Below are 27,949 nucleotides of genomic sequence, written 5' to 3' on the forward strand. Positions count from 1 at the left end.
AGAAGAATAGTCTGTAACACTTAATTTAGAGATAGACAAAGATTAGGGAGTTTTATTGCTTTTTATAATGGAGGGAAGCATGTGACTCTCCTTACTGCAGCTCACTATTTGGATTTATGCCATTTGTAAGGATGTTCAGACAAAGCAGAAGTACTTTCATACATGTTCCCAGAGTAGTGTTATTCCAGAGAAGCAGCAGAAAGCAGATTGCAATATAAAACAGAAGTACTCCCCAGCAGGTTATTTTTTTAAAATATATTCTACATTTATTATTTACAATATAGAAGAAAAATCTTAAAATACTTTCCTTATTTTTTTTTTGTTCCTTTTCCCCCAGGCTGGTGCACCAACAGGACAATTTCCAACAGGAAGCTCATCAACCAATCCTTTCTTATAGCCTTATAGACACTTTACCCAAAAGAACTCTTATGTGGTCACATAACATCTCTGCGCCTCTTGCACTGTTGTCTTGTTTCACTGATATTAGCTTTAAACACAAAAGAAGTCTTTAAGAAGTAAAAATAAAAGCCTGCATTGTGTACCTTTAAAAAGTTTCAAAAAGGAAAAAAAAAAACACCACCCAACACAAAAAGCAAGAAAAGCAACCCCCCACGAGGTAATAACGTGCAAAACAGAGGGCTGTGGTAACATCCTTGAACCTGTGAAGTGGCAGGTACAAAGTAGCGGTATCATGTGTATTACAATTGGCTAATAAGTTATTGCAGATACCACACTCATTATGCTGCAGTACTGTACATATTTTTCTTAGAAAATAGCTATTTGTGCATATCAGTATTTGTAACTTTAACACATTGTTATGTGAAAATGTTACTGGGGAATAGATCAGCCACTTTAAGGTGCTGTTGTATCTCTTGGAATGAATGAGCTGCATCATTTTAACCATTGGTATTGGAAGTCACGAAGTTAAATTGAAGGTTTGTTCATTTCTCAAAATGTTTTCCTTTCCTAAGAGCTCTTCTATTTATACATGCCTAAATCTCTAATGTTAGAGGGATACCTGTCTGCATAATAAAGCTGATCATGTTTTGCTACAGTTTGCAGGTGAAAAAATAAATATTAGAAAAAAACCCCTGTGTAGCATTATTTCTGTGCAGTAACATGTACTGGATGAAAATGTACACACTGTGTCTTGTATACAGATGAAGTGTCCAAAGCAGTGTGTTTAAAGGTGAGCTAAGCCTAAAATTTTCACATCCTCACTTGGATGTTTCTTTTTGCCCTTGTGATGAAGCTCACTGTTCTAGCTCAAGTGAAGTGACCTGTCACACAGGAGAGTGTTAGGTGAGGTTTGGATTGTTTGCATAGAGTATGTCATGAAGGACACTGGAAGCACTGGGAAGGGTAGTTATTGGAGAGGAGGTTTGCAGCAAAGGACACCTTATTATGGGTAACTAATGACAGGCCTTAGTTGTGCTCTGAACAGAGTGTGTAACAGCAGGCCAAGGGACCACAGATGTAACAGCCCTCTCTTTATTAAAAACTGATACCTATCAGTAAGAGCTCCTGTGGAATATTAAATTTATTTTTTTAATTTACAGAAATATTTTGTGCCATTCTACAGTGAAACTTGTAGGGGGAAAATGTCTGGCTTTGTCTTCCTCTGTAACAGTGATAAGATTCAAGGAAAATATAACTGCATCAAAGTAGTTGGTGTTTTAAACAGACATAAATTTGGCTACATTTCAAGTGTAATACTGGAACTAAGCAAATAATGTAAGTATATTGTGAATACATAAACTGCAAGCTTAAAGGTTTCTGACCAGCTGGAGAATAAAATTCTAACAGATTTTAGGATAATAGGAATAAATAAGGTGAGATTGACTTTTTTTAAAAAGAACATGCGAGTCCATTTGAGATAAACATGAAAATTCTTCAAGGTAACACATTTCACTTGTAATTGACTGCCTGAATGTTGGCTAGATTTTTCTAGGACATCTGAAAGGTTTGACCTCTGCTTGTAAAAACATTTGTGCTAATGCTTTTGACTTTTGTTGCCTGCCTGTGGGGATTGTAATTTCTTTTTGGTTTTGTTTTTTAAACTTTGGAGATACCAAGCTGGAGACAGGCAACTCATAAAGCATACTTCAAGTTTTCTGAACTTAAATGTCTGGTTTTGTCCTGTTGGTATATTTAAAACAGGCTTGAAGGCTCTCTTTTGTTTCTGATGGAGACTGCTCAACAGTGTGGTGTTCAGTTCAGTTCCCAACATTCTCTGAGGAATTCACTGAAGAAATCCCCAGCAACTGGAGGTTTGCAGGGTATTAGTAACACCCTTACTCTCACCACTGTATTTTAGCACAGTGTAAATAGTTGTAGCTCTCCCTGTTCCCCAGCCTTGGCTGTTTTGGATAGTATGAGGTAAATGCAGTAGAGAGTGGAGAACTGCAAGGGTTCAGCTGGGCTTGTGGAGTACTTAAAAATGCCTAGTGCAGAGAACTGGACCGAATCAAAGACATGTCTTGTCAATGAGATGAAAAGTGTTATGAAAGAGCAACAATTCTGTGCCTTCTTCACTTACAGTGGTGTGAATTAGGCTTTGGGCAAGGGCTAATGATATCAGCATCTATAGAGGTTATTCTAATCCAAATATTACTGCTGAGATACTGAAACTGATTGAAGTATGCAAGGCATGTAGTTTAGAATATGCTGTATGCTGTAGAAGTCTTTATTTTTCATAACTGACTTGTGACAGATAAAAGGTTTGCAACTTTAACTACACACAAGCACACATCTTTAGTCTGTGTTCACGGATTTTAGATTTGTCCAATTCCAGATAAGCTGAAGATCTTGTATTGTTTTGAATCTTCTGTATATTGAGCATTAACTGGCACCATTGGTGTTTAGTTGTTTAGGTTTTAAAATAGCTTTATTTACAAAATTAATTTTTCACCCCTGATTTAAAATGTTTTTTATCATGGAGATCTCTGCAGTTATTCCCTTAATTGTTCATGCAAATAGCATAGTTGCCTAAAAGCTGTATTTTTGTGTTTTAGCATCAAAGCACTTCACTTGATAACTCTAGGCCCCTTATACAGAAGTTAATATGGAGACCTCTTAATTAGACTTCAGTCCTAAACATCAGCTGTTACAAGTGTAAGAAGATGTTACACTTGCAGGACCATCCTGAGCTCTGTAAGGCAGATGTGATGTCCAGTTGAAAAAGCCTTGAAGTTTTCCAAAGGCTTCTGTGACAAATTATCTGACAAGTCATTGTATGGTTCAACTGCTTTAGATTGCCTGGGCATGTCTGATGGTCTTCTGTCAGTGAATAAATTGCTTTAAATTGAAATACTCAGTAGAAGGCAAAGTCCAAGAATTCTGTGAGTTCCTCTGGTGTGAGGTTCAGGCATTTGTATGTCCTTGTGCTCACTGAGCCTTAATAGAAATTTGTATGTCAGATCACTAAACTTGAATTAGAAGACTGTTTGAGGAATGTTTGTATTAAACTTTTGGTGAAGAAAATGGAGCAAATGCATCATTCTGCATTTGACAAAGCTCTCTGTGCAGTAGGCTCATAAACAGCTTGCTTCAACCTGGACCAGTTTTCCTTGATTGAATGTTACATTTCTCTTGATTTCTTGTCCAGATGACAGAGCCTTCTGCATTGTTGCTTGTAACCATTGCTTTTGTCTTGGTTGTTAAGGGGCAGTGCTTTCAGCAGCCACACTTGTATTTCTGCATTTGATGGAAATTATGGTGTACATGCTTCTGATCAGGAAAATTCCAGTTATGACTGCGAAGTAGCTGCCATAAATGAGAAACTGGGAAATGGAGGTGGGGAGGGAGAAGAGTAGTTATCTGACAGGAAAAACAGTTTTTGACTCTAAGGGGTGTCTCTCTATTGCTGCCTTCCCTTCCCTGTCACATGTGCCCAGAATGACCCCATCTTGAGAGGATTCAAGAAATCTGGACTGCTTGACTTTACACTATAGAAATTCTGTGATTGTAAAAGGGGGAGACAAGGTTCTGATATGTCCTTCCCCACCTCAGTAAGGGAGGACAGCTGTCTTGCACTTTGTCTTTTTTCTGGAAACATGAAACCTAGAGTCTTAGACTCATTTTGTGTCTCCGTTTAAACTAATTTTAGAAATTTAATGGGGAACTGCAATGAGTTAATTTCCAGAATTACAGTAACTTTAAAGGTGTGTCCACTGGAACTATGTAACTTAGAATTACCCTAATAATAGACCTATAGGTTGTCTTTCAACTGGCTTCCTGCTTCTGGTTACGGTATTTTGACTATAAACTTGTGAATAGTAAGCCTTGAATTGAAAGAATACCCAAAGTAATAGGTGGTCACCTTTGCCCTCTGTTTTGTGAACACAGAATATTTTCCAGTCATCCCAGTATTGGGAGGCCTAGAGGACAAGCAGGTTGTAGTAGTTCAAGCCAGTTCACTTTAAATGAGTCATTTTCCAGGTGAGTAACTGTCCTGAGCTTGCACATTACCACAGGCTAATCTTGGAGTAGAACCTGCTTTTGAAGGAGAGTAGGGGAACTAAGCAGTGGGACTCAGTGACTTACCTGAGTGCTGATATCCAGTCCCAGACCTCCTGAATCTACTACAACAACAGTTAAAATTGTCTGAATCACCAGTGCAACAAAGTTGTTGAAGCCAAACATCAAAGCATAACGCTCCATGCTGAGGTTGATAGCAATCTGAAACCTGACAATGAATGCATATGTTCACAACACCGTGGAGAACAAGGACGGGTGGATGCACTTATGGGAACAGTTTAATGGGCACAGTGCACTCTTCAAAGTACAAGATCACTTTAATCTTGGCTATTAAGCTTTATCAGCTTCATTTTGACTGAAATATTTTTGATTTTTCTGGCTTTGTGACTTTTGTGCATCTTATTTACCCTTGAGTGAATATTTTTGCTAAATACCTGTGTATATTCACTGGATCATTTTGAGAACACTCATGCATTGGTTAGTGAATGGCCAAGTGCAGAAGCTACCTTGTTCTCACTTGGAGTGTACTATTGTAATGGTTAGGTCATATAATTTAACCCAGTTTTATACAGGCTAGTAACAATATATGCTGCTGTCATAACCTGTTTGTATTTATACCTAGGGAAACATCCAGTAAAAATTTGATAAATATAAAAATTTGACAGTGATTTAAATCCAATTTAGTTAGAAGAGTTGTGTGTTGTACTTACGTGGCTATTGTTATAAGAAGCATATAGCAAGCTTTAAATACAAGGTAACCAGCATAACATGCCCAGATGTTGTCAGTGAAGTGCATAAGAAGCAGAGAACCACTATCCAGTGCAGAGAAAATTCCCAAAGCCAGTTCTCCAGAGAGATCCCAGTTTACTTTGACATATCCAACTGCCATGGATGTCGCTGAACCTAAAAATTGAAAAGTAGTAATTAAAACTTGGAAACATTATCATTGAGAGCCGTTGCATAACTGCCATTGGATCATGCCAGGAGCTCTTCAGTCTTGCTCACAGTGGACTTTGGTAATGGTATGGATCATATTTCTTCTTTAGGATGTGGGAGTCTTCTGTTATTTGGATGTTTTCTTCCTTGTTTAGACCCTTCACTGCCTGAAGTGCTCTGGGAAAGTGCCTCATGCCTAAGGCTGGAGGCAGCAGTGCACTATCTACTGTGGCTCTGGTTTTAGACAACTATGAGCAAAGAGAAGAACAATCCCACCAAGCATTTTCTGTCAAAATATGTATAATGAGTTTAGTTACTTCATGTGAAGTTCTTTATGGAAAGAAAATCTTAGCACTTTATGCCTTTTTTGTTTTACTGGAAGTGTATTTACAGGTTTGGATGAAAAGCCTTATGAAACTGCATTTGTCAATGTCCTACTGGCCATCACATGTTAAAACCCTTACTCGAGTCAATTACAGTGTAGCAAACCCCATGTTCTCAGGTGGGCTAGCAGAAAAACTGGACTTTTTTTGCTGGTTATATGTGTTCTTCATCAGAATTCCAGAAATTGGAGCAAACCAATCCCTTTGGTCCATCCCTGCTGTGAGCAGTGGTTCCCAGTGGTCAGTGTCTTCTGTCACCATGAGCAGTGGTTCCCAGTGCTGTGAGTGTCTTCTGTACTCTGAAGGTGTGTCAAATGCCAAGTAAGGGCAAGAAAGACTAGGGAACTCTGTTCAAAGCAGTAGTCAGAAGTTCTGGAGTAGCTTCAGTAAAATGGAATTTCAGGCTGATTGCAGGGAGGAAAAGTAACCTGACAATTGCCTGTAGCAGTGTGGGATACAGCTCCTGGAATATAGGGAGAGACAGCTGTGTAAATGGGAGCTCCATAAGGAGGCTGTATTGGTGCTGTACAGCCATGTAAATGAAGTTGCACTTTACCCATACCCTTCTGTGGCTAAAGAGAAATGGAATTTGGGTGGACCAGGTAAATAATGAGAAGCAGAATGGCTGAGGTTGGAAGATACCGAGGTCACATGGCCCTGTTAAAAGCTGCCAGCTAAAGGAAGCTGCTCAGGATTGTGCCTAGGTTTTGACTCTAGGATGGAGAGTCCACATCTCTGGCCAACCTGTTCCTGTTTAAAATCACCCTTGGAATAAAAATGTTCCTCTGTGTTTAAGTGGAACTTTGCTTGATTTTGTGCCCCTTGATTCTTGTCCTGGCACTGGCCACCACTGGGAAGAGCATGGTTCCAGCCTCTTGGCTCCTCCCCTTCAAGTCTCTATGCACATTAATAAGATTACTTGGTTTTCAAGGGTAAACAATTACAGTGCTCTCAGCCTTGTCACATCACAGAAATGGTTTCACAAAATATTCTAACTTGGAAGGGACCCACAAGGACCATCAAGTCGAACTCTGAAGAGAATGGTCCATACAGGCGTTGAGTACAACCCCTTAGTTGTAGCAAACATGCCAATCAGGACACAGATGTAGTCAGCATATTTGTTGAGGAGCACTAAGACTGCAATGATTTTTAATCCAGTGTCTAAATAGACATTTTCACAGTATGCTCTGAGTAATACTTAGAGGAGTGTATCTGTTAACATGTTCTTTTAATTCTTAAACCAGCCAGCTTAAGGTGTATTTGAAGGAGGAATATGGAAGGATATCATTGCACAGTTTTAATGTGCTTACTTAAGGTTAAAGACGTGGTCTAAACAGAGCAGTAACCTTAAAACATTTTGGCAGAATGAGTCTCCTCTAAGAAGGAAAAGCTTATTTATATATGTTTTTAAGACTAATTTTGAAGAGCCCACTGTAAAAGTTTATAGTAAAATCATGCTTTGCACACTATTTATCTCTGTCTGTTTACTTAGCTCTCATAGGAGGTGGAAAGGTACCAAACACATTTCTGAAGAGTCCCTCAGCACAGGATGGGTTACAAGTACCTGCTAATGATTGCTTACCCAAAAAGGTTGCTATGGCTTCCACAGCTCCGTTGTACACTGCGGAGCTGTGCGAGGGAGCTCGCAAGTCCCACAGCACCTGGACATAATTCACCACCTGGTTGAAGCCGGCCGTGGCCAGAGCCCACCACAGGGACCAGCAGAGGAGCTTGCGGGAGCCGTAGCAGTGCCTCAGGTCCCTGCCCAGCTGCAGCAGCACGCCCAGCAGGTGCCTGTGGGGCCCGGCACTGCCGGCCTGGGGCTGGGGGCTCGGGGCCCCAGCAGCAGCAGGGCTCCTTTCCTCTTGGCAGCTCTGGGGCCTGGGGGCAGTGCCCACGGCCAGCCCTTTGCCAGGCCCTGGCACAGGCTCAGGGGCATCTTTCCTGTGGAAGAACATGCTCCTCCGGGGCATGGGCAGGAAGAGCGCGCACACGAACGCCAAGGACACGGAAGCCAAGCTGATGGCGTTGAGGTGGAAGTAGGAGACGCCTGCTAAGGACACCAGCAGCTGTCCCAGCACGGCGGCCACGGTGGCTGCCACCAGAGTGACGCTCCTGCAGTAGCTGGTGACCCTCTGGTAGTGTTGGCTGCTGACCACGCTGTAGATGTAGGCGTAATAGGCCACCTCGGTGGCTGTGACCATGCCGTAGAAGAATTCCACCAGCTGCATGGCCACCACTCCATGTGCAAAGAGCAGCAGCAGCCACGTGACGATGAGGCTGAGGCCCTGCAGGAGGAGGACGGGCTTGTAACGCACGTAGTCTGTGAGCAGGAACACTGGGAAAAGGAGAGCCAGGTAGGAGTATGTCCAGACTGGAAAAATCTGGTTGGTAACCTAGAACACAATGAAAGAGGAGATGTTAAACAAACAAAACAGCCCCAGCGCCCCATATGTTTGAAATACCCTCTTGGATGGTTTTTGATGGTGTTACTGCTGAAATGACATAGTTTTGATGATATGAAACATTGGAATGTGTGAGCAGTGCAGGCTTAAACTGCTTTTAGTTACCAGACTGTGACTTCACTATGTAAGGACTAAAGACAGTGATGCTGTGCTCCACTAAAGAAACAGATTGGCTTAAAAAGTAATTCCAGTAAAGGCCTATGAAGAAGGCACCTTTTGATGTGCAACTGTTTAAAGCAATTACGACTTTGTGTCTGATGTCTCTCTGGTTTCAAATCCTATTCCCTCCAGTATCTGAAAATGAAGGCTTGTTTTAACTTAACATGAGTCATTGTATACCTTTGGTCACGTCTTTCCCTTGTTAGGTATAGATAAAAAAAAGCATGTGCTTCTTACAAAGGGGAACTGGAACTGCACAGAGTGTGTAACTGCTACTAGTGTACTGCACCTTTTATGTTTTTTTCTGATTTGAAGTCTTTCAGTAAGTTTCAGTTGGAATTCAATACATAGATGCCCTGTGAAGAGATTCTTTCTCTTTTTTCCTAAAACTTCTGATTTTGAGTTGGAAGGTGCTGTTTGTGGTTGCCACTAAAGCTCAGTGCTTGCCCAGGCAGTTTGGGCACACCTGGGGCAGGTATCCTTATAGATGCACATCGCAAAGCAATCTTCTTCTGTGACTCTTAAGTTGCCTGTTTTGGACAGGTCTTGCCCAGTAATTGTGGGGCCTGCTAAGGTATCCATTCCTATCTCTTGTTCTCTGCTTAAGCAATTAGACTAGAAAGGAACTGTATCAAATGCTGGAGGAATGTTTTTTACTTCTGAGCAAGTACTGGAATGATTTTGCATAGTGAACAGCAGGTTCACTGTATCTTTCTGTGTGACTTCTTTTGTTTCTCTGAACTTAGAATTACCTCATTGAATTAACTCACTGGAGGTGAGTTTGGCTGAAAGAGACAATATCTGTACTCTGCTTGATTTTGAGTTAAGGATTCTTGCTGAAATCAGAATTAAGGCACTCTATGATGCTATCTGTGTGATTTATATAAGAAATAATGCTTTCCCTTGTGGTTACAAAAAAAAAAAAAATTAAAAGGGGGGAGAAAAAGACTCCCTGACAACCTAAACCACAAATACCTTTTTTCAGCAGAAACCTTGGGTTCACAGTGTGCTGGTGGATTCTGCCTTAACATTTGCTGCTGCACATCAGGAATGACTGTTCCTCATATTAGCTGTATGTGGGTGTAGCAAGCCTGTGTTTTCTAATTATACCGTTAGCTCCATGACTCAGCCACGTGTTAACCATGTCCCCTTTTGTTGGGAGGTGTACTCCTGAAGCAGCCAGTGCTGAACACAGCACATAGCAAGGAAGCTTGGAGTGCATGTTTTTGTCAAAACCCCCCAATTTTTCTGAATGTGGACTTAACCTCCAAAGGTTAATGCACGCATGAAATATAGGAAATAAGCTTACAACTCATAAGGGGAAGGCTGCTTAGCTGGGAAGGCTGCTTAGCTTTCTTATGTTTTGAAATCAATTCTGTCAGTGTAATCAATTCCATGGTAAGTATAAATAAATGTCTCCTCTGGGGTGGAGAGAGGAACTAGCTGACCTGATTTTGCCAAAAATATCAACCATCAAAGGGGTTTCAAAGTTCTGAGAATGTAGGGACTTTAAAATTTGGACTTCCTGCCAAAGAGGTGACTCCATACTCTTTTCCAGAAGCATCTTAAATATGGATATTTAGATAAAATACACTTCATCTTCCCTTCAGTTACTGCTGTAAGACCTAATGCTTTAAGCATTTTAGTTACTGCTTAAGTGAATAGTTACATACCTCTTCAGCTGTTAGGTTTTTGTCTGGTCCTGTTAGATAGGGGGTGAGAAAAGATTCTGATGGCCTCATTGTGGTGAAAAATCCATTTGCACAGATGATCACTGTGGGATAAATCCAGCTGTGGCTTACGGCTCCCTTCCAGCAATCCATAATCTACCTAAATAAACAAAAAAAAAGGTGTCAAAGGAAGAATAGGTGCTCTTCACAGTTAGTAAAAATTAATTTTCAAGTTTACATTTTAACTAAACCTACAGTCACTCCCCTGCAGCCATAACCACCAGTGAGGGCTGTGGTGGTGGCATCCAGTGTAACTGGACTTAGGGGGACAGGTGGCAGTGTGACAACCAAGGGCTGCTTGCAGAGGTGGCTCAGATGTCTGGCTGGTGTGCAGATGTTACCAAACCATTGATCTCAAGCTCTCCTGCACTGAGCTGCACTCCTGGATCTCCTCTTGGGCAGGGACACCTCTGGCACGCTCCTGAGGCTGAGATTCTTTGCTGCAACACATTCTTGGTAAGTGACTAACAGCATGCTCAGCCTTGAAACCTTGGCTACATCATATAAAGAACTTATTGCATTTATTGCATAACCCTTTAGATGGAAGCAGTTGACCAAATCTGGGACTAGGAGTGGGTCTAAGCTGCACCCAGGCTCCTCTCTGAGAGGAGTTTAGAGCCCAGTGACTTAGGAGGAGGGTCTCTCTGAAAGTTTTACCTGATCTTGCCATCTCTGCACTAAATCAAGCACACTTTCCTGTTGAGTCTTGTTAAACCACTGTCACATTTACCACTGAACTTTGTTATATTGATAAAGGGCATTGTCACTTCTCTCTCACGAGTGAAGTGCATGGCTCCACCTGTGCCACATGCCTAAGCCAATGTTCCCTCACTGAACCTGCCTGGCTCCACAGCTGCAGTTTGGAAATGAGCAACTGGATCAAGGTGCACCAGCCCTGGTAAACTCAAAGGTTGTTCATAGTGACATGCTTAGGGCTCAGTGGCTGTGCTGTAGCAGAAGAATTAAGTTCCATTATAGCCTCATTTCTGAGTAAATGGGTGGGAAAAGTGTGAGATCCAAGCTCATTCTGTGTGCTCAAGGAGGTTTTTGTCTGTTGATTTGCAAATCTGTTTGATTTTTTTGTTGACTGATTTTACACAGTGACCATGCAAATGCTCTTGATGGCAATAAAAGTCATCAGGGAGCTCAACCCATTTTGATCCAAGCTTCTTAAAAATGCCTTAACACTCACCATGTTTCCTGCACTCCAGTCATTGGAGAGGGTAAAGAAAGACCCAGAAACTATCTGCTCATGGTACCTGCTCAGACTTAGAATAGAGAACTATTGACTTCACTTTTGAAAGTGATGACCAAAAGGAAAAAGAGGCTTGTTTCTTCAGTGTAGCTGGCAGCAAAAAGAAGTCAAGAAAGATTTGGTTTTTTAAGTTTATTTTACTGCTTTTGTGCTAAAAAGTCAATTTCACTGATCCTGAAATAAGTGAAACAGTGTTTTCAATCATAAGCAAGTTAAAGCAAAGCACTAGCCGATGTCTAATCATGCTGCTACAAGCTGTGTATCTTAAATTGCTGAATTCCACTCTATAGCAGGCACTTTTGAAAAAGTGCTTCTGCTTGCACTGAGATGATATCCATTAAAACTTAGTATAAATCATATGTTATAAAGACAATATTTGTGTGACCTCAGAGGAATGTTAGAAAAAGCAGCCCTAACCTTGTAACTTGATTTTTAAAAATTGTCTCTGTCATCTTTCTCCTACAAATAATTGTAACTACAATTTAGTCTCTAGTATCTTTAAATCAAGCCCTTATTTGAAATGTGATAAAAATATAAAAAATTAAGCCCTGGACTGATCAGCAACGTCTCCATAAATCTTGCATCACCTCCAAATGCACTGAGCAAGTGAGTAGCCAGCACACTCCCAAATAATGATGAATTACCTGTCAAGGCTCTGGCTGTGGAGAATTTCCTGTGGATTCAGGTGCAGTTCTTCCTAGGATGACTTTGTCTTGCAGAGAAGTGAGAAACCACCCTTTTGAGCTGGTGGTAGTCAGATATTTCTGTAACTTTTTCCAAGAAGTTATTTCTAAACTTGAAAATGTTATCAGAATTCAAATAATAATAATAACAGCAACTTGTCCATGAAGATTGTAGGGAAAGTGTTCTTTATGCGTTTTGTCAGCAAACTGAGTTCTGTTTTTAAGATAAAACTATAAGACTTAGTGTAGGTAATGATTAATAAGACCTGTTGTGACAAGAAAGCAATGATTGCATTCTTTCTGTTAATAAATACCATTAAAAGCTCTGGTCTCTGATTTATGGAAAGACAGATAACCAGTTTTACAATTTGGACTAACTGTCCCTGTCCCGTGCACAGCACAGAGGCCTCTGGGCTCATGGGGCATCTCTGACTGTCCTGGCTCTGCTGGGGCTATGGGAGGTGGGACAGCAAATGCTTCCTACTATTAGTTGGCCTGGAATTACTTCTGTATAGGAACAGATCTGTCATTTAAGGACAAAGGGATTAAATTCAACTGCTAAATCTAGGTTCTTAGCTAAAAAATTACCAGGCTTGTTTCAGAGAAATGCTGCTGCTTTGCTTTCCTTTACCCATTTTTTTTTAGACTGTACTGCCTGCATCTTCCAAGGTTCGTCAGAGGCTGGAGTTCACCCTGAAACCTGTTGGTAGGACGTGTGTTGACCCTGGGAGCAGAAGCTGAGGCCCTGGCAGGAGAGGCCCTTTGGGAGCTTGACAGAGCCTGGCCTGGTCCTGCAGGTATGGGAGGTTCCCTCAGGGCTGAAATTGGTGCAAGCAGGCAGGAAATGCTCAGGAGAGCTGGACCTGCCTCTGCCCTTCATCTTCCTCCCTGGCCAAGGGCTTTGAGGCAGGGAAAGGACCTTGGGAAGGGAAGGGGCTGCTGGGCAGGGGCTGAAAGGGCTGCTGGCTCCTGTTCCTCTGGTAGCCCACACAGTGCTTGGGCAGTACCTGCATGTTTTGAACACAAACACACATTTGTTCCTTGTTTGCTCAAACTGGCCTTACCAGCTTGTTGGGCTGTATCTTCACGGAAGATTTGTGCCCAAAGCCACTAAAGTTTCAAAGGTAATTAGTGGTGTATTTAGAGGGGGTTGCAGCTATGGGGAGGAATGTCACCAGCTCTGGAGTTCCATGTTTGCCTGGAAACCTTTAACATGCTGGAAGAAAGACAAGCAGTACTAAAAGTTGCTAGGAGAGGTGGATGTTGAGAATTTCCTTTTTCCACAGAACTAAACAGCCTGGGGTTCCAGCCTTCCTTGTAACCTGCCAAGTCTCAGCTATCTCCTCTCCATAGTGTGTGTGCGTGTAGGTACACAAACACACAGGTGCAAGTGTACATCTTACTCTTTTAGAAACCTCTGACTGCTGGGTGAGTTCTGATCTGCAGCTGAAAACCCAGGAAAACATAAGGCCTTGTCTTTCTCCTCCTAACACTCCTAAGAGCTGCCTTCTTCCTCCCCTATTTCCCCCATAATGCTTCCTGCCAGCTTCCAACCTCAGAATCATTATTTTGGAGATTAGAGAGAATAGGAATAGATTTTTTCTTTGAAGTCTTATCTGTTTTCTGAAGATGGTTTTCTCTAAAGCTGCAAGCCAAATACACTGTGTCTGCTCGGTCCTTTGCTCCTCAGTGGCATCCTACAGACACAGAGAGCAGTTAGCTCTAGCCAGAACATAAGAATGGAACTGAAAATATGAAGTTCCTCTTTTTGATTTAAACACAAGCTCTTGTTAACTTCTAGTCCGGGACTGACATCTAGTTCTAAACTGAATGCCTCAAAAGAAGATTGCTACTCACAAGGGAGAAGAGAAAAATAGTCCTTACTCTCCTGGATTCTGTCCCTGTTTCTTCAGGCAGGAGCATCATGCCCTCAGTTCTGCAGTAAGAAAAGAACTGCCACTGGAGACTAAGTGCATCTCCTATTTTTATGACTGTAATGATTAAACTGTTCTGCTTAGAGCCAGTTTAAAATGGACAATGTCCCCACAATGCACAGTAGTAAACAAAAGGCCTAAAAAATTAGCCAGGTTCATTTTGTCAGATCCTACTGATTCTTCTTGTGACTTGAAACAAATTGCGTCGGTCCTGTCCTTGCCTCTGGGCACTTTGTCTGTGTTGCAGTGTGTGACAGTGGTATGAAAAGCTGGTATCTGTACAAATGATGGCTTGTGTCTCTACAGGAAAAATATTCTGTAAATGCTAAGTGGTTTTTATTAGTTAGATGTAGATATTGGAAGCTAGAAGCAAACAGCAGTACAGAAATAACTTCAGCATATGGATATGGTTCATATTAAATTAGACATTCACTATGCAAACTCATTTCTGGTGTCTTTTTTCTTCTCCTGGACTGTCCTTTGGACAAAATTAGCTGTAGGACTTGGAGCTTCTTGACATGAGTTTGGCTGATCCTGCCAAATTCTTGGCCAAGATCAGTGGACCTCCCTCACTTGGCACTCAAAAACACACATGATGCTCACTGTTTGTTTCAGTTCTAAATCTTGGATATTCCTGTTAATCTGGAATTTTCCTCTGTGGAATCAGCTAAATTTCTCCACAATGTCCTTCTCTGGTTTTAATCTGTGCTACTTAAGCCCTTTCATAATATTTTTTTCCTGCTGAAAGAGAAGATAGCCAGTCCTGAGTTTAATTTTACTGGAACTACAAAGGTGCTCTTGCCTTTTGCTTGGACTCTGGAATTATTCCCTTCTCAGCAGAGGTTGCTGTGAAGTCAGCACAGTGTTTGTAGCTCTCAAATGTGGGCCAAGCAATAACTGTGATGTTGCAGTGCTGCAGTGAAGCTCCCAGGACAGGTTGTGCAAGCCCAGCTTTCTGCAGCCTGCGTGCACTGAGCTGTGGGTGAGACAGGAGGAGCCTGTCCCCCATCTGCCTGTAGTGGGTATGAAAGAATAGAATGATGCAAACATGATCTTTTCTTCCTTGGTTCAGAACAAGGTCTGTGCAAAGGGGAGACACACCCTCAGCCACTGCATCAGCAAATGTGACAGAAGCAGCTTTGCCAGCACCACATTCAGGAGCTACAATGAGCAAGGCAGGGTGAACTCTGCTCTCTGCCATCATGCGTGGGGGGAGGCAAAGGTGGTTGCTCTGATTCTGTGTATAACTTACTGCCCTTAAGCTATTTATATACATGTAAATAAGAATCTAAAGAAACTTATCTTTTATTCTTGGCACAGTGCCATTCTGGTGAGCTCTCTGCTGGCATATGTTCTGCTGAAGTGCTGGAATGATTCAGCGTAGCTTTTCAGGGCTCAGTTGAACGTTCTTCTTGCACTGCTGTTCCCTGCATGCTGCTCTTCTTCCCTGCTGGGAGCCCTTCTCCCAGGAGAAGCCCTTCTCCAGCCTGCCTGCCTCCTACAGCCGTGTCATGTGGCTTGTGACAATCTGCTCTCTTGACTCGTGCTCAGCCTGGTTCAGCTGCTCTGTGCAAGATCTCACTATTTTCCTTTGGCATTTGCATGAGACCAGCACACAAATGCTTCTGATCATGAAAATCCCATGTATGACTGCGAAGTAGCTGCCATAAATTAAAAACTGGGAGAGGAGGAGAAAAAGGCAGAACAGTTAATGAAAAACACATTAGAGAAATGCTGCTTCTTCTGAAGATGAAAGTCACTCTGATTTTCTTGTGTTCTGGCAGTTTCTCTACACTTGAGTTTTTGCTTTGTGATTAAGCAAAATCTCAGCTTTTGCTGAGATACAGCAGATAACTGTGAAATGAAGAACTGCCCTTCCATTCCTTACGCCTCTTGACAAACGTCCAACAGGAAGAGGGATAAGAACAGTCCTGAACTCCCATTCTGCATCTGACCAAACCAGTCTGAGCTTTTGGGAAGAGAGGATGGTGTCCTATTAACTACTAAAACTGGTTGGATAGCAGGGCCTGGTTAGTTATGTTCTCCCTTTGAAAAGTAACAGTCCAGCATCAGTAATCCTAAATGCATTAAAAGGCAAAAGGGAAGAATGATGTCTGGATTTCTATAGAGGAAAGATAATTAAGTTGTCCTTTAGCATAGGAATTTTGAAGATGACTTGGCTGAGCAGTAAGTAGGAAAGTAAGGTAACTGCACTTACTTGAGTCACTATGTCCAGTCCCAGGCCTCTTGAATCTACAACAACTATTGTGAGAATGGTCTGGATGAGCAGGGCAATGAAGTTGTTGAATCCAAACATCAGGGCATAGCGCTCCATGCTCAGATTGACGGCGATCTGGAACCTAACAGGAAACTGGCAGGTCAGTCACTGCCCCTGGGAAAGCTATTGCTGTCTAGCAGTTGATGAAGAGAAAGTGATTCATGCAGATGGTCCATCAAGGACAGAGGAAATGGTGCTTCTTTGTTTGTTTGCTTCATTGCTTTCTCTAAAACAAAAAAAGTCTTGGGTACCATAGTGTATTTTAACGGTTTTGACCTGCATGGGCTGCTTTTCTAACCCCTGCTTTCAGATGATCAGGTAGAATGTCAGCTCTCTGTACCCTTCCCCTTTCCTCCTTCTCTGCCTGCACAGACTGTGCCAGACAGGCTGTAGAGAGTCCATGGCTGGAAGCTTTCAGAGACTAGGCAATGCTGTGATTTGCTCTGAAACTGAAGCAGTTCTGCCCTGGCTGGGAGGTCACTGGGTACCTTCTAACCAAGCTATCCATGGTAATAAGTCACATTTTGCTTTGTGATTTGACAGTGGAGGTAACTTGCTATTTATTTATGTCAAGAGCCCATAGATTTTTACTTGCAATATCTTTTTTGACAATAATCAAAACATCTTTCTTCACAATATACACCTGCAAAGTTTCTATACAAACAAAAGTGTGTTACTACTTCAGGATTCATTTTCAATAATTTTAGCTTGGGAGTTTTTTGCAAGATTTTACTTTGTTGGGATTTTTTTTAGAATATATTGAAATAGTCCAGGTGTAATTAACTATAATGTAATAACAATCTACAAAAATGACAATTAAGAGCTCACTTGGCTTCCTTGAAGATAGGCATAACCTTGCCATGCATTATAATGTTAGCAATTTTTTAAAGTGGTATCCGATTAATTTTGGAGTTTCACACAAAATGCATCCAGTATTTTTGTTAATGAAATAGTGTGGTATGTCTCAAGACATTCCAAACAAGAAAATTACTGGAGCAATAACATTTTATATTTATTACACAGGACAAAATATTTGTTGTTGATATTATTGATGCATTTCTATTTCTGACAACAGAATAGCTTGGTCTCCTATGAGATCTCATCTGAGTTTATATGTCCTATGCTCCTTTTTATTCCTTCTTTACATCTTAATATCATTAATGATCAATTGTATAAAATTATGTTGGGGTACACTTTATGTGGAGTCTTTTCCTGCATTCAAGCAGTTCATGACATGCTAAAAGGGTCATCAGTAGGGGGTCTAGGCATATGGTGATCCTAAAGGATGGCTGTCAAGGTATGCTTGTCCCTGTTGTTCATTTTGCATCTTTCATGCCAGGAAGGAGGAAAATGGCTCCTACATTTTGCAGTTACCATTGCCTTTAGTAACAAAATTACCTTGTGCTTTGTTTAATTTCTGCTTAGGTAAATGTTTGATGTCCTTTTGACAATTTTTCCCTCCTGGTTGTTTGGAAGAATGAAAACAACATAACCAGACACGTAAGTGTTCTTGTCCTTACCTAAATAGTTATGTCAAGCATTAGGTCAGCTACCTCTGAGGAAAAGGATGCCCAAAGCAAACTCAGAGTAGGGTCAGTATTCTGTGCATTATGAGGATGATGCATTGTGATGTTTTGTACTTACGTTGCTATTGTCAGGAGGAGCACATAGCATGCCTTGAAAATGAGATATCCAGCATAACATGCCCAGATGCTGGTAGAGAAATGCATGAGAAACAGACAACCTGCATCTATTGCACAGAAGATCCCTAAAGCCAGTTCTCCAAAATGGTCCCAGTTAATCTGCATATATTGTACCAGGAAAGATGTTACTGAGCCTAGAAAAAGAAAAAAAATACGTGTAAATATTGTATCTCCACACCCTGTATGACCAAGTCCTGCCACACTCACATACCAAAAGGCAATGCTGAATAATGAAGCAGAGTAGTCTGAAGTTTGAAAGCATTTCTGACGGCTTCTGCAGCTGTGCAGATGACTGGACATTTTAAGACAACTGCATATATCAAGTCTATGCCATTCCATTCTTAGTGCTTTATTCTACTTCACAGGATAAATTTACTGTAACGTAGGAGGATTCATTATTTAGGTGTCTGTACACAGCATGGCTCTCTGGGGAGAGAATTAGGAACATGGTTTGGAGTTCAAGAAGGAAATTCTTCCACCTTCTCCTAGTTAGGCTAGTAAACCTTCTATTGAACAGTTTAGCTCTGTGCACCTCATAGAGAGGTCAACTGTCAAAAAAGTGAGTTTTGAGGCATCAAGGAAGTATATCCAAGGAACAAGAAAGGATAGGTTTGCTTTTTGTGGGCCTCCTAGAAGATGCATCTGTTGCAAAGTTAAGCCACCTGGCTGCCCATCTTAGGGGTCCCAGACCCTTTTTAAAACTTCTATAAATTATATTTAAAAACTTCTATACTTATACACTGAGAACTAGGCAAGTCCATGAGAGAGAAATTCATCAAGGAGTAGATACTACAGGAGGTCTTCAAATTCATGATTCATGTGGTCTGTTTAGTTGCCTGCTGCAAGAGTGGTATCTGTTTCTCCTTAAAGACTTTAAGGGTGACCTGAATGATTAGGTGTGGTGCAGATGTGTTTATTTTTCCTGATAAAACACACCCCCATATCTTGTGCAAGTTCTTTACAATAGCAAAATGTGAGCCAAGGCAGGGTGGTATCCTCTGATGTTACCTTTTGATAACCTCATTTTGCATGTGTGATGTGAGCAATGCTCCTGGTACAAAAATGGAATGGTTCAGATCAGTATTGTAAGGATTCATAGGGTCTTTTTTCCCCTGAAAATTTTTGTATCATGCAATGACTAAAATTTTTCTTTTTGTCTGGTTGCACAAGGGTATTTTACTAGAAAAAAAAAAGAGAGGATTATGTTCATTTTGTGTAAAATTTTCACAGAAAATTTCTCTTAACTGTGTAAGCTGATAGCACTGTTATGGAAACAATGCAATATTTTCTTTAGGGGAAAAAATACCAACACCCAATAGCCTCATCCAAAGAAACAGGGGTGCTTCGGAATGGATTTACCAGCTAGATGCAATGTCTGTGTGACTTGCACACTTTCTGCATACTGGTAAAATACAGTTATTTGTTGGCTATAAAAGAAAAACCAACATAACTCACATTTGAACTGTTGTACATCAAAGACCTAGGTCTGGAATGCACAGGGTGTGCACTGGCTCCCTGGAGCGCCTGCAATGGAATGGCACTTAGAAAGTTTACTAAAGTGAAACTTCAGAGGCTGTCATTGTGGTCAATGTTTAAACACTGACTTACTCAGAAAGGTTGCTATGGCTTCCACAGCTCCGTTGTACACTGCGGAGCTGTGCGAGGGGGCTCGCAAGTCCCACAGCACCTGGACATAATTCACCACCTGGTTGAAGCCGGCCGTGGCCAGAGCCCACCACAGGGACCAGCAGAGGAGCTTGCGGGAGCCGTAGCAGTGCCTCAGGTCCCTGCCCAGCTGCAGCAGCACGCCCAGCAGGTGCCTGTGGGGCCCGGCACTGCCGGCCTGGGGCTGGGGGCTCGGGGCCCCGGCAGCAGCAGCAGCAGCAGGGCTCCTTTCCTCTTGGCAGCTCTGGGGCCTGGGGGCAGTGCCCACGGCCAGCCCTTTGCCAGGCCCTGGCACAGGCTCAGGGGCATCTTTCCTGTGGAAGAACATGCTCCTCCGGGGCATGGGCAGGAAGAGCGCGCACACGAACGCCAAGGACACGGAAGCCAAGCTGATGGCGTTGAGGTGGAAGTAGGAGACGCCTGCTAAGGACACCAGCAGCTGTCCCAGCACGGCGGCCACGGTGGCTGCCACCAGAGTGACGCTCCTGCAGTAGCTGGTGACCCTCTGGTAGTGTTGGCTGCTGACCACGCTGTAGATGTAGGCGTAATAGGCCACCTCGGTGGCTGTGACCATGCCGTAGAAGAATTCCACCAGCTGCATGGCCACCACTCCATGTGCAAAGAGCAGCAGCAGCCACGTGACGATGAGGCTGAGGCCCTGCAGGAGGAGGACGGGCTTGTAGCGCACGTAGTCTGTGAGCAGGAACACTGGGAAAAGGAGAGCCAGGTAGGAGTATGTCCAGACTGGAAAAACCTGGTTGGTAACCTAGAACAGAAGAGAAAATGTCAGTGTTCTTATTGTTGAGGAAAGGAGGTTCATGTATTTTAAATGGTGTTGTAGAGGGGAGTTTTTTCTCTGAAGGAATTCATAAAATATATAACCACATTGAATCAGCATGGGACTGTTGGGCAGGCAAATGGATCTTGGATCCGTTAAATGGATATTTTATTTATGCAGTCTGCTGCAAATTGCAACCTGTCAGAGCTAGTTAAATTTGTGCTTTTTTTTTCTTTTCATCCTTTTAAAAAAAATTAAACAGTGTTTTCCATTTCTCTTTTCAATACAGTTAAAATAAATCATAGAATAAAGCCATACCTCATCTGTGGTCAGGTTTTTATCTGGTCCTGTTAGATAGGGTGTTAGGAAAGGTTCTGATGGTTTCATCATGTAGAAGAATCCATAGAGGCAGAGGATCAGGGTGGGAAAAAACCAGGTGCTGGTTTTCTCTTGCTTCCAGCAGCCCATGGCCTCTGCAGCAAAGCTGAGGATAAAGTTTGTTAGAATAATGACACTGCCCATGCAAGTGCAAAGAGATCTTGTAACTGATTTTTATTTTGTGGTTTCTAATGCTAAGGAGTACTCTTTAGAGGTTGACGGTTCAAAAGAATTTTTATTTATAATGTTAAAGTGAATAGCTATTCCTTACATTTGTCTGCTGCTCTCTTTGTAGAAAGGGCATAAAAAATGAATTGGAAGATCCTTAACTGGAAGACAAACTACCCTGTCATTCTATCTGCACTGAGCAAGATAAACACAGGAAAAGCCTTTCTAGATTGAAGTGGCTGAAGACAGCTGAGTACTGAGATTTCCCTTGACTCCGTGACTGATCACAGCCAAGCACCTTTTATATGACAAAGATAACTCTGGAGCCTAGCAGATGGAGCTGCTAAGAAATACAGAAATTATATCAAGCCAGACTCTCATCTGGGATTATCTGCATGAGAAGTCCATTTTGGATACAGACATCATATTTTCCATTTATAAACGTGGTCACAGAAGGTTAACAGTTTATGCTGAAATGAAATGAAGCAGATATTTTTGCTCTTGTCACTAGGTGAGGTGGTGGAATAAATTAAAATTTGCAACTCTGCTGGACAGAGCCCAAACAAAAGTCAAAATGGATATAAAGGGGACATGCAAAGGAAGTTAACATCCATATTCATGTTAGTATAGGCAATGTCAAGAATCTTAATGTGTGCAGTTTATCTTTTGGAGCCCTTTGGACTTTGTATATTAGCAGGTGGGATTTCTATCACTCCAGTTTTGACTTTTATCTACTTCCCTACTGATAACTCTTTCTTTTTTGGCAGAAAATGAATCTTATAAAAATCTTAAAAATGAAGTAGTGTTTTTTTCACAAAATTTTTTTGTAAAAGCTGAAGGAAGGTCTATTCAGCCCAAAGCAGTCATGTCCTGATGAGTATATCACTTCAGGTAGGATGGGCAGAGGATCCTTTTTAGAGGATGTGATAGGTACAAGGCAGTAGGCATTGTGCATCTTCTTTTCTAACTTCAAGCTATGACAGCACGTTTTACTGACAGCCTGACACACTAAGAAATGAGTGCAGATCCAAGGGAGTTTGAAGTTCTTCCTTTGGTGCATAAAGGCCAAAAGCATGGGCATTACAGGATTGCAGCACGAAGGAACCCAGCTCTGTGTCAGCTCTGCAGTGTGAACCACTAGATGGCAAGGTGGCCCCAGCAAGGCAAACGAGCTGGGGAGGACTGACACACTGAGCGCTGCTCCAGGAAAGAAGCGTTTCTGCCCCTCCTTCCTGCCGGCTGTTGGAACACCAGCCTGCTGCAAACGTGGCTCTGGCAGGACCAGTCTGGGCCCTGCCCAGGATCGTGCTCACTGAGTCACCATAACATCCCCTGCTCTCCTCCCACCTGGTAATTATTAAAGCCATACAGCACCTAGTGCCATGGGCATGCTTTGTGTGATTCTGAGAGAATCACACCAGAGAGCGGGGTGGAGACCATCTCTAACACAGTAATGAGAAACATTTGTACAAGTCAGCTTTGGGACGTAGCCAGGGCACATTTTTCCCTTTCCAGCCTAGATTCTCTGCCCCGTTTCAGGTCTTGCCCTGTTTGCTCACCCCCAGCAGGCTGTGTGAAACAAGGGCAGCAAGTCTTATGTAGCTTGTCAAAATGTCACACACACCTTGGGAGGTGAGTGGGCAGCTGCTGCCTCTGCAGGGCTTGCAGGGTGCTTGTGCTGCCCCTGGGATGCTGCCCATGGGTGGCAGGGCTTTGCCATCCTGTGCAGGAATTCATGGTTTCTGCTGTACACAGAAGAACTTGAGGTGTGTCCTGGTCACTGCATCCCTACAGTGCCAGCTGTGCACTGTTCAGGGTTTGGGGCTACACCTGTACCTCTCCAATCTGCACTTCTGCTCTTTGAGCTGCCAGGGTTAGGCTGGTAGGTGAGGTGAGAATTTTCCCACTTGATACAAGGAGCTGTGCAGAAAAACCTGTCACTGGTGCTGGGCTGGGAGGGGCTGAGGGCTCTCAGGCAGCCCACTCTGCCCTTGGGGAGTGGGAGGGGGTGTCACCTCACCTGCCCTGGGCTTTGTGTTCCACTCACACCCCAGCCCTTGGGGAAGCCCCTCCAGCTCTGCAGCTGCTGTACAAGCCCTCCTTTCTGCATTCCTAACCACAAACCTCTGACAACCACAGCTCTGCCTTGCTGCTTGAGGGGGAAGGATCCAATTTGTTCCTTGTTCAGTCATCCCATGTGGTCAATTTTTCTTTTATAAATCTAGGTTTTGTTCACTTTTGAAGAGATTTTAGGATGCCTTGGTGGTGTTTTGCAACAAAAAAAAAAAAAAAAAAAAAAAAAAAAATCCTCTGTTTCTTTTTTCCTTCAGCAATTCTTGGTGCCAGAGCTGTCAGCTCTTCTACACACAGCCTAACACAGACCCCCAGCTCCCCGCTGAATTGCTCTCTTCTTTCCTCCCACTTTCCTTTGTCATTGCAGGATTTCATATTTCTAAAGTTCATATATAATCATACCTTCTGTGCAGGAGCTCTTCCTTTCTTACTTCCAAGGGAAAAGCCTCCTTTTGGTATTCCCAGTCTTACTTCTGGTTGTCCTGTGTGTATTGCAGCTACTGGACTCTGTTTGGGTTTTGTGCTTTTCCTGTTCTTCTAGTGTTACAGCTTGCTCTGACACCTCCTTTGGAAAGGCCTCCAGCTGGCTTTCTTTCAGCACCCTTAAAGGAACAGCCAAATAATCCTGGCCTGACTTTGCCCCAAGGCAGCAGTGAATCAAGACCCAAACTACAGTCTAGTGCCTGACTGGCACAAAATCAATAGAGGAAGTTCTGTTCCCAAAGAATTTGGGGTCTATTTGACAGGATATGTGGCTTGGGAGCCATCTGTGCCTCAAACTGACCTATATTAAAGAGGGAGCAGTAGCTGTGCGTGGGTAGTTACAGAGGTGAGGGTGAGCAAATACCACTGCTGTAAGGTTGGAAGGTATCCACACCACTTACATGGGGTTTAAAACTATTCTAAAAATTTAAAAGGTAAAAAGTAAAACACCCTGCTCTGCTTCCTCTTGACTTATTTGCTGGCAAATTTGTCAGATTTTTTGCTTTGACAGGTTCTTACAGTGCTGCTGAAGATGAGGATAGCTGCCCTATAGCCAGCTTCAGAAGTTTCCGTGGGACTCACAACAGCAGAGTACACTCTGTGAAATGTACAGACTTTCACCAAAAGTATTTACACAAATTTAGATCCACTCCCACCCTGGTCTCACAGCATGTAGGTCTGGAATGAGTGATGTAATAATTATTTAGGAATATGACTGATACAGTAGGAAAATGTGTAAATATTTGTAAATAACAGTGAATTATCCAACCAGAGGAAGGCAGCACCTTGGTTCACACACAGTAAAATGGAACAGTAATTTTATGGACACATACATGAATATGAAAAAGGTATGACATTCCTTGCTGGGTCAGACAAGTATCTCAGCTCAGCCACCTTTGCCTGCACTCTTGGCCAGGTTTTGCAGCCTTTACCTTCTATCCCTCAACAATCCAATATTACAGGATTAGTGATGTTAGAGGGGCCATCCCTGCCTCTTGCCTTTATAGCTTTTTTGTTGGCCTTTGTCCATGAAACCATCTCCTCCTGCCTGGGGCAGTGCTGTGCACTTCTGGAGTCATGAGACACCTAGAGCTGGGAGGGAGCCATGGGGATCATCATGTTCCACTCCTGCTCCTCACAGGGCTCTCTCCAGCTGAACCTTGTGACGCATGGTGCATGATCTGACACTCCTCACATGCTGGCAGCCTCTCTAATGCGTGTGAAACTAACTCCTGGAAGGAATGGAATAATTCCTTAGGGCTCTTTCCCAGCCATCAGTCACTGCTGATACTGATCCCAGAGTTATCTCGGTTCTCCTGTTCCATTGACCCTGCAGCTATAGGAGGTGACAGACCCTCTGAGAGAACAGTGAGAATACCTGCATTTGGTTTTATTCTCACAAACGCTTGCTAAAATGCAGAGAACTTTTGAGGGGAACATTATTACTTGGTGTTTGCATTGACTTACTGAAGAATCCAACTCAAATTTCTTGACACTGAGAAAAACTGCAAAATTCTGTTTTTCCTGTAGTGCAATAATTAGAAAGAATGATTTAAGTAAGTTCCAGGCATTGATGATTGGTTTCTCTGCTTTCAGATCCTCTTTTATCCTTTATTTCTTCTTTCCCATAGTCTTCAATCCATCTTGTTTGTAGTTAAAATTTCATGCTTTTTCACTGATTCACTTCTGAATGCCAAATAGAAGACTGTAAGCTTATGCAAGTTTTTGGTCAACTTGAGCCCTGTGCTATAAGGGGCCTGCAGCAGAGCTTAGCTGCTGGGTTTGAAGGGAACTACACTCTTTTCACCAAGTGTAGTCAGATGCAGAAATGTTGTTCTGCTTGGAGGGTGGGCTGGGCAATCTGTTTCTAGCTGGCATCGCAATTCTGTTCACTTGGGAAAGGGAAGATTCTGTAAGAGTGGAGGAAAGGTGAGTTTTATGCTAGTGGTGTGTCCTGAAAAATTAATCTAATATAGTCTCTAATGAATCAAGGAGATAGGAAAATTCTGAGAGGGGAAGAAAGGCAGTAAAAGAACAAGACTGAAAATCTTTGTCATCTTGATACTCCCTTCTGGCTCTGCTGCCCCTTGGACTCAATCCTGATATTATCTCTGGTGCTTCACAGGATGGCACCAAGGCTGAAAGGCTCATGGTGGCAGCGTGAGGTGTCTCTCTGTCTGGTTGGGCACTGAACATCAGCTTACAAATCACATCTGCTTCTTGACACCTGCCCAACTCAGACAAAGAGGCTTCTTCAATCAAACTGATAGCTTATTCTATTTGAAGAATGTGTACTTTGTTCTCTAAAGGAAGTGATAGCAAAGAAAATTTTCTATGGCTATCACTTCCTTTAGAAAAATAGTTTCCTTCCAGAAAAATACTGAAGATTTTTCTCCATTTGTGGTCAAATACAGCCTATGCACAGAAAGGTTTCGATGGCAGTTAGAATAAAGTGTATTTCTGTCAGATTTCTCAGACCCAAGAGTACTCACAGGACAAGTTCATGTTCTGACATACAGATCAACTGATCTTTATCTTTTCTCATGTACTGCATGCTCACTTTGGGAACAAGTTTCTCTCTGCAGGCTGGCCCTGAATTCCACAGTGTGTGGGTGAGTGTTTCCATGACTTGTGTCTCAGCTGAATCTTGCCCCAGGTTCCTGACGTAGCAAGACATTCACATCCTGGGCTCAGGTGATTTTCATCTGAGACACAAAAATGAATATGCAAAGTTTGATTTGGAGAATTTAGATGGAAGGTACATTGGGCATTACTCCAAGGGGTAGGTTAGGAAATACATTCAAACTAATGTCACAGGTACTTGGTTTAAATGTACACTTACAGCTGCTTCCTTATTAAAAAGTAATTCTATAAGGCTATTTTTTACTATGCTGTACCTTACCTAAGGATAATGCCTACCCTTTTGACCTATTCACTCTTCTTAACTCTTGTCACTGGAGTGCCCATTGCCGCTGGCACCATGCCACGGTAGTGGCTGCTGGTAGCAGGGCAGGAGCTGGAACAAACAGCTGTGCCATTAATCATCACCCTGAGACATTTTGAGGGGGTTTAATTCTTTTTTCTTACAGGCAGCATTTTTGTGTTGTCACACTTGGGCACCAACAAGACCTGGACCTCTTGTTATAATGTGCTACCAACATGGTATGGAGCACACAGAAGTCCTGTGATGAGTTTATAAAGACTGGTTGAACCTACTTTGGCCATGCTTTATGTACCTTCTGTAAACAAAGAAGTCTGAGCAAATGCTGGTTTTAAGGCATTTACCCTCTTAATCTCCTCTTACTGGCCCGGGAAAGTTAGGTTGCATTACCTTTCTGCAATATAGGTCTGACAAACTGGCTGCTTTGTCTCCTTTTGGTTACAGGTTAGATGCTGAATTCACTCTAGGTGAGAGATCACTGATGTAGTTGTGAGAGGCTGAGCAAGGAGCACCTGATTGCAGTGGGTGTCCCTTTGGAAGCATTGCCAAGGCTTTACAGGCATCCTTATTTGCATGGCAGTGTCCTGCATCACAGCTCTCTGATTTGCTCTGTGCCTCTTACAAAAATCTCTCCCAGATCTTGGGAGGTTTCCAGATAAAGGTGTTTCCCACTCTCTGAGAACTGGGTTTGGTTATCTGAGGACTGGGTTGATTGAACAAGCTTTTACTTTCTCCCTCTTACTGGCACAAAGCGCACGCTGCTCTCCCAACTGAGGCATGCAAAGCAGTCAGGTGTTGGAAGGTGGAGAAAACTTTTGTGTTTCATTCAATGTCAGCAGAACAGAAAGATCTACAGAAGAACAGGTTATACCTTAACTAGGTCATTTAGTTTTCCTTATATTTTTCTTCTGGATCATCAGCGGAGGACAGGGACCACTCTTTTGTCAGTGGAACTCTCTAAGGACTTTCCTTTCTAATTAAATATTACGAGGTCACTGCTGTAGGTTTGCGGCTGACTTTTGTGCTAGTGCTGACTGTGGCTGAGTGCACTGGGCTCTGGTATCCCTCAGTCCCCTACACTGTCTGTCAGCTCTTCTAATGGCATAGAAGCCATCAGGGTTTAAAGGAAGAACAGCAGTTTTTTGTTTCTCAATGAACTGGGGAAAGATGATTCTGGTGAGAAAAAAGTGACACATGGTAACAAAAAATGAGCAAAAAAGCATTGCTTTTAAGAGATGAGGAAGAATATGAAAGACTCTATTAAGCTTCATGTTTAGAATTTCTAACCACAGTTAGAAATAGATGTATGTAGGATGCTTATCCCAGCACCAAAAAAATCTCCCCTATCTCCAAGTTTGCTCCTTGATGATTTGGCCTGGTGACTTTAACATCTTATTTGTAGTTTTTGTAACAATGCCATACAATCCAATTCAATACCTGTGCTTTAGTCTTTTTTGG

At 42.5% G+C, this 27,949-nt stretch overlaps 3 protein-coding genes and 1 long non-coding RNA gene across 12 annotated transcripts in view; 2 read left to right on the forward strand and 2 right to left on the reverse strand.

The window, feature by feature from the left end:
* AGFG1 (ArfGAP with FG repeats 1) overlaps positions 1-1,054 on the forward strand; it is a 35,859-nt gene extending 34,805 nt beyond the window's left edge. For all 8 annotated transcript variants that reach the window (XM_063166842.1, XM_063166843.1, XM_063166844.1 and 5 more), the window contains one exon: positions 338-1,054. In XM_063166842.1, the coding sequence (XP_063022912.1) occupies positions 338-397 (60 nt within the window). In that variant the 3' untranslated portion in view covers positions 398-1,054. The remainder of the gene's footprint in view (positions 1-337) is intronic.
* SLC19A3 (solute carrier family 19 member 3) lies at positions 337-14,191 on the reverse strand. The gene is made up of 6 exons (XM_063166852.1): positions 12,052-14,191; positions 10,096-10,252; positions 7,381-8,194; positions 5,190-5,382; positions 4,546-4,687; positions 337-3,782 (listed from the first exon to the last, which is right to left on the reverse strand). Exons 2-6 carry the CDS (start codon positions 10,243-10,245, stop codon positions 3,660-3,662), a joined length of 1,422 nt encoding a protein of 473 aa, XP_063022922.1. The 5' UTR covers positions 10,246-10,252; positions 12,052-14,191; the 3' UTR covers positions 337-3,659.
* On the forward strand, positions 12,767-21,724 carry LOC134423648 (uncharacterized). The gene is made up of 3 exons (XR_010029162.1): positions 12,767-12,887; positions 17,728-17,802; positions 21,122-21,724. It is a non-coding gene; the product is annotated as an uncharacterized LOC134423648 (long non-coding RNA).
* LOC134423645 (thiamine transporter 2-like) lies at positions 14,339-23,600 on the reverse strand. 2 transcript variants are annotated; one of them, XM_063166850.1, is made up of 6 exons: positions 23,470-23,600; positions 20,767-20,932; positions 19,614-20,436; positions 17,947-18,139; positions 16,243-16,384; positions 14,339-15,702 (listed from the first exon to the last, which is right to left on the reverse strand). In XM_063166850.1, the coding sequence occupies exons 2-6, from the start codon at positions 20,914-20,916 to the stop codon at positions 15,523-15,525; spliced, it is 1,488 nt and encodes a 495-aa protein (XP_063022920.1). In that variant the 5' UTR covers positions 20,917-20,932; positions 23,470-23,600; the 3' UTR covers positions 14,339-15,522. The 2 variants fall into 2 exon arrangements, with proteins under 2 accessions (XP_063022920.1, XP_063022921.1); XM_063166851.1 differs by lacking the exons at positions 14,339-15,702; positions 16,243-16,384 and adding an exon at positions 16,395-16,528.
* Between the last annotated feature and the right edge of the window lie 4,349 nt (positions 23,601-27,949).

Source organism: Melospiza melodia, chromosome 12, assembly GCF_035770615.1.
Source record: "Melospiza melodia melodia isolate bMelMel2 chromosome 12, bMelMel2.pri, whole genome shotgun sequence".
Taxonomy (NCBI): Eukaryota; Metazoa; Chordata; class Aves; order Passeriformes; family Passerellidae; genus Melospiza; species Melospiza melodia.

Excerpts from the sequence above, each read along its gene's own strand:
- SLC19A3 (XM_063166852.1), bottom strand. The coding sequence starts at position 10,245 with ATGGATTGCTGGAAGGGAGCCGTAAGCCACAGCTGGATTTATCCCACA. Across the intron at positions 5,383-7,380 it reads AGCCATAGCAACCTTTTTGG|GTTCAGCGACATCCATGGCA; the intron begins GTAAGCAATCAT and ends TTCAATTTTTAG. Across the intron at positions 3,783-4,545 it reads GACTGGATATCAGCACTCAG|TTTCTCATTTATGGCAGCTA; the intron begins GTAAGTCACTGA and ends TCCATTTCCCAG.
- LOC134423645 (XM_063166850.1), bottom strand. The coding sequence starts at position 20,916 with ATGGGCTGCTGGAAGCAAGAGAAAACCAGCACCTGGTTTTTTCCCACC. Across the intron at positions 18,140-19,613 it reads AGCCATAGCAACCTTTCTGA|GCTCAGTAACATCTTTCCTG; the intron begins GTAAGTCAGTGT and ends TTCTTTTTCTAG. Across the intron at positions 15,703-16,242 it reads GACTGGACATAGTGACTCAA|TTTTTAATTTATGGCAGCTA; the intron begins GTAAGTGCAGTT and ends CTCCTCTCCCAG.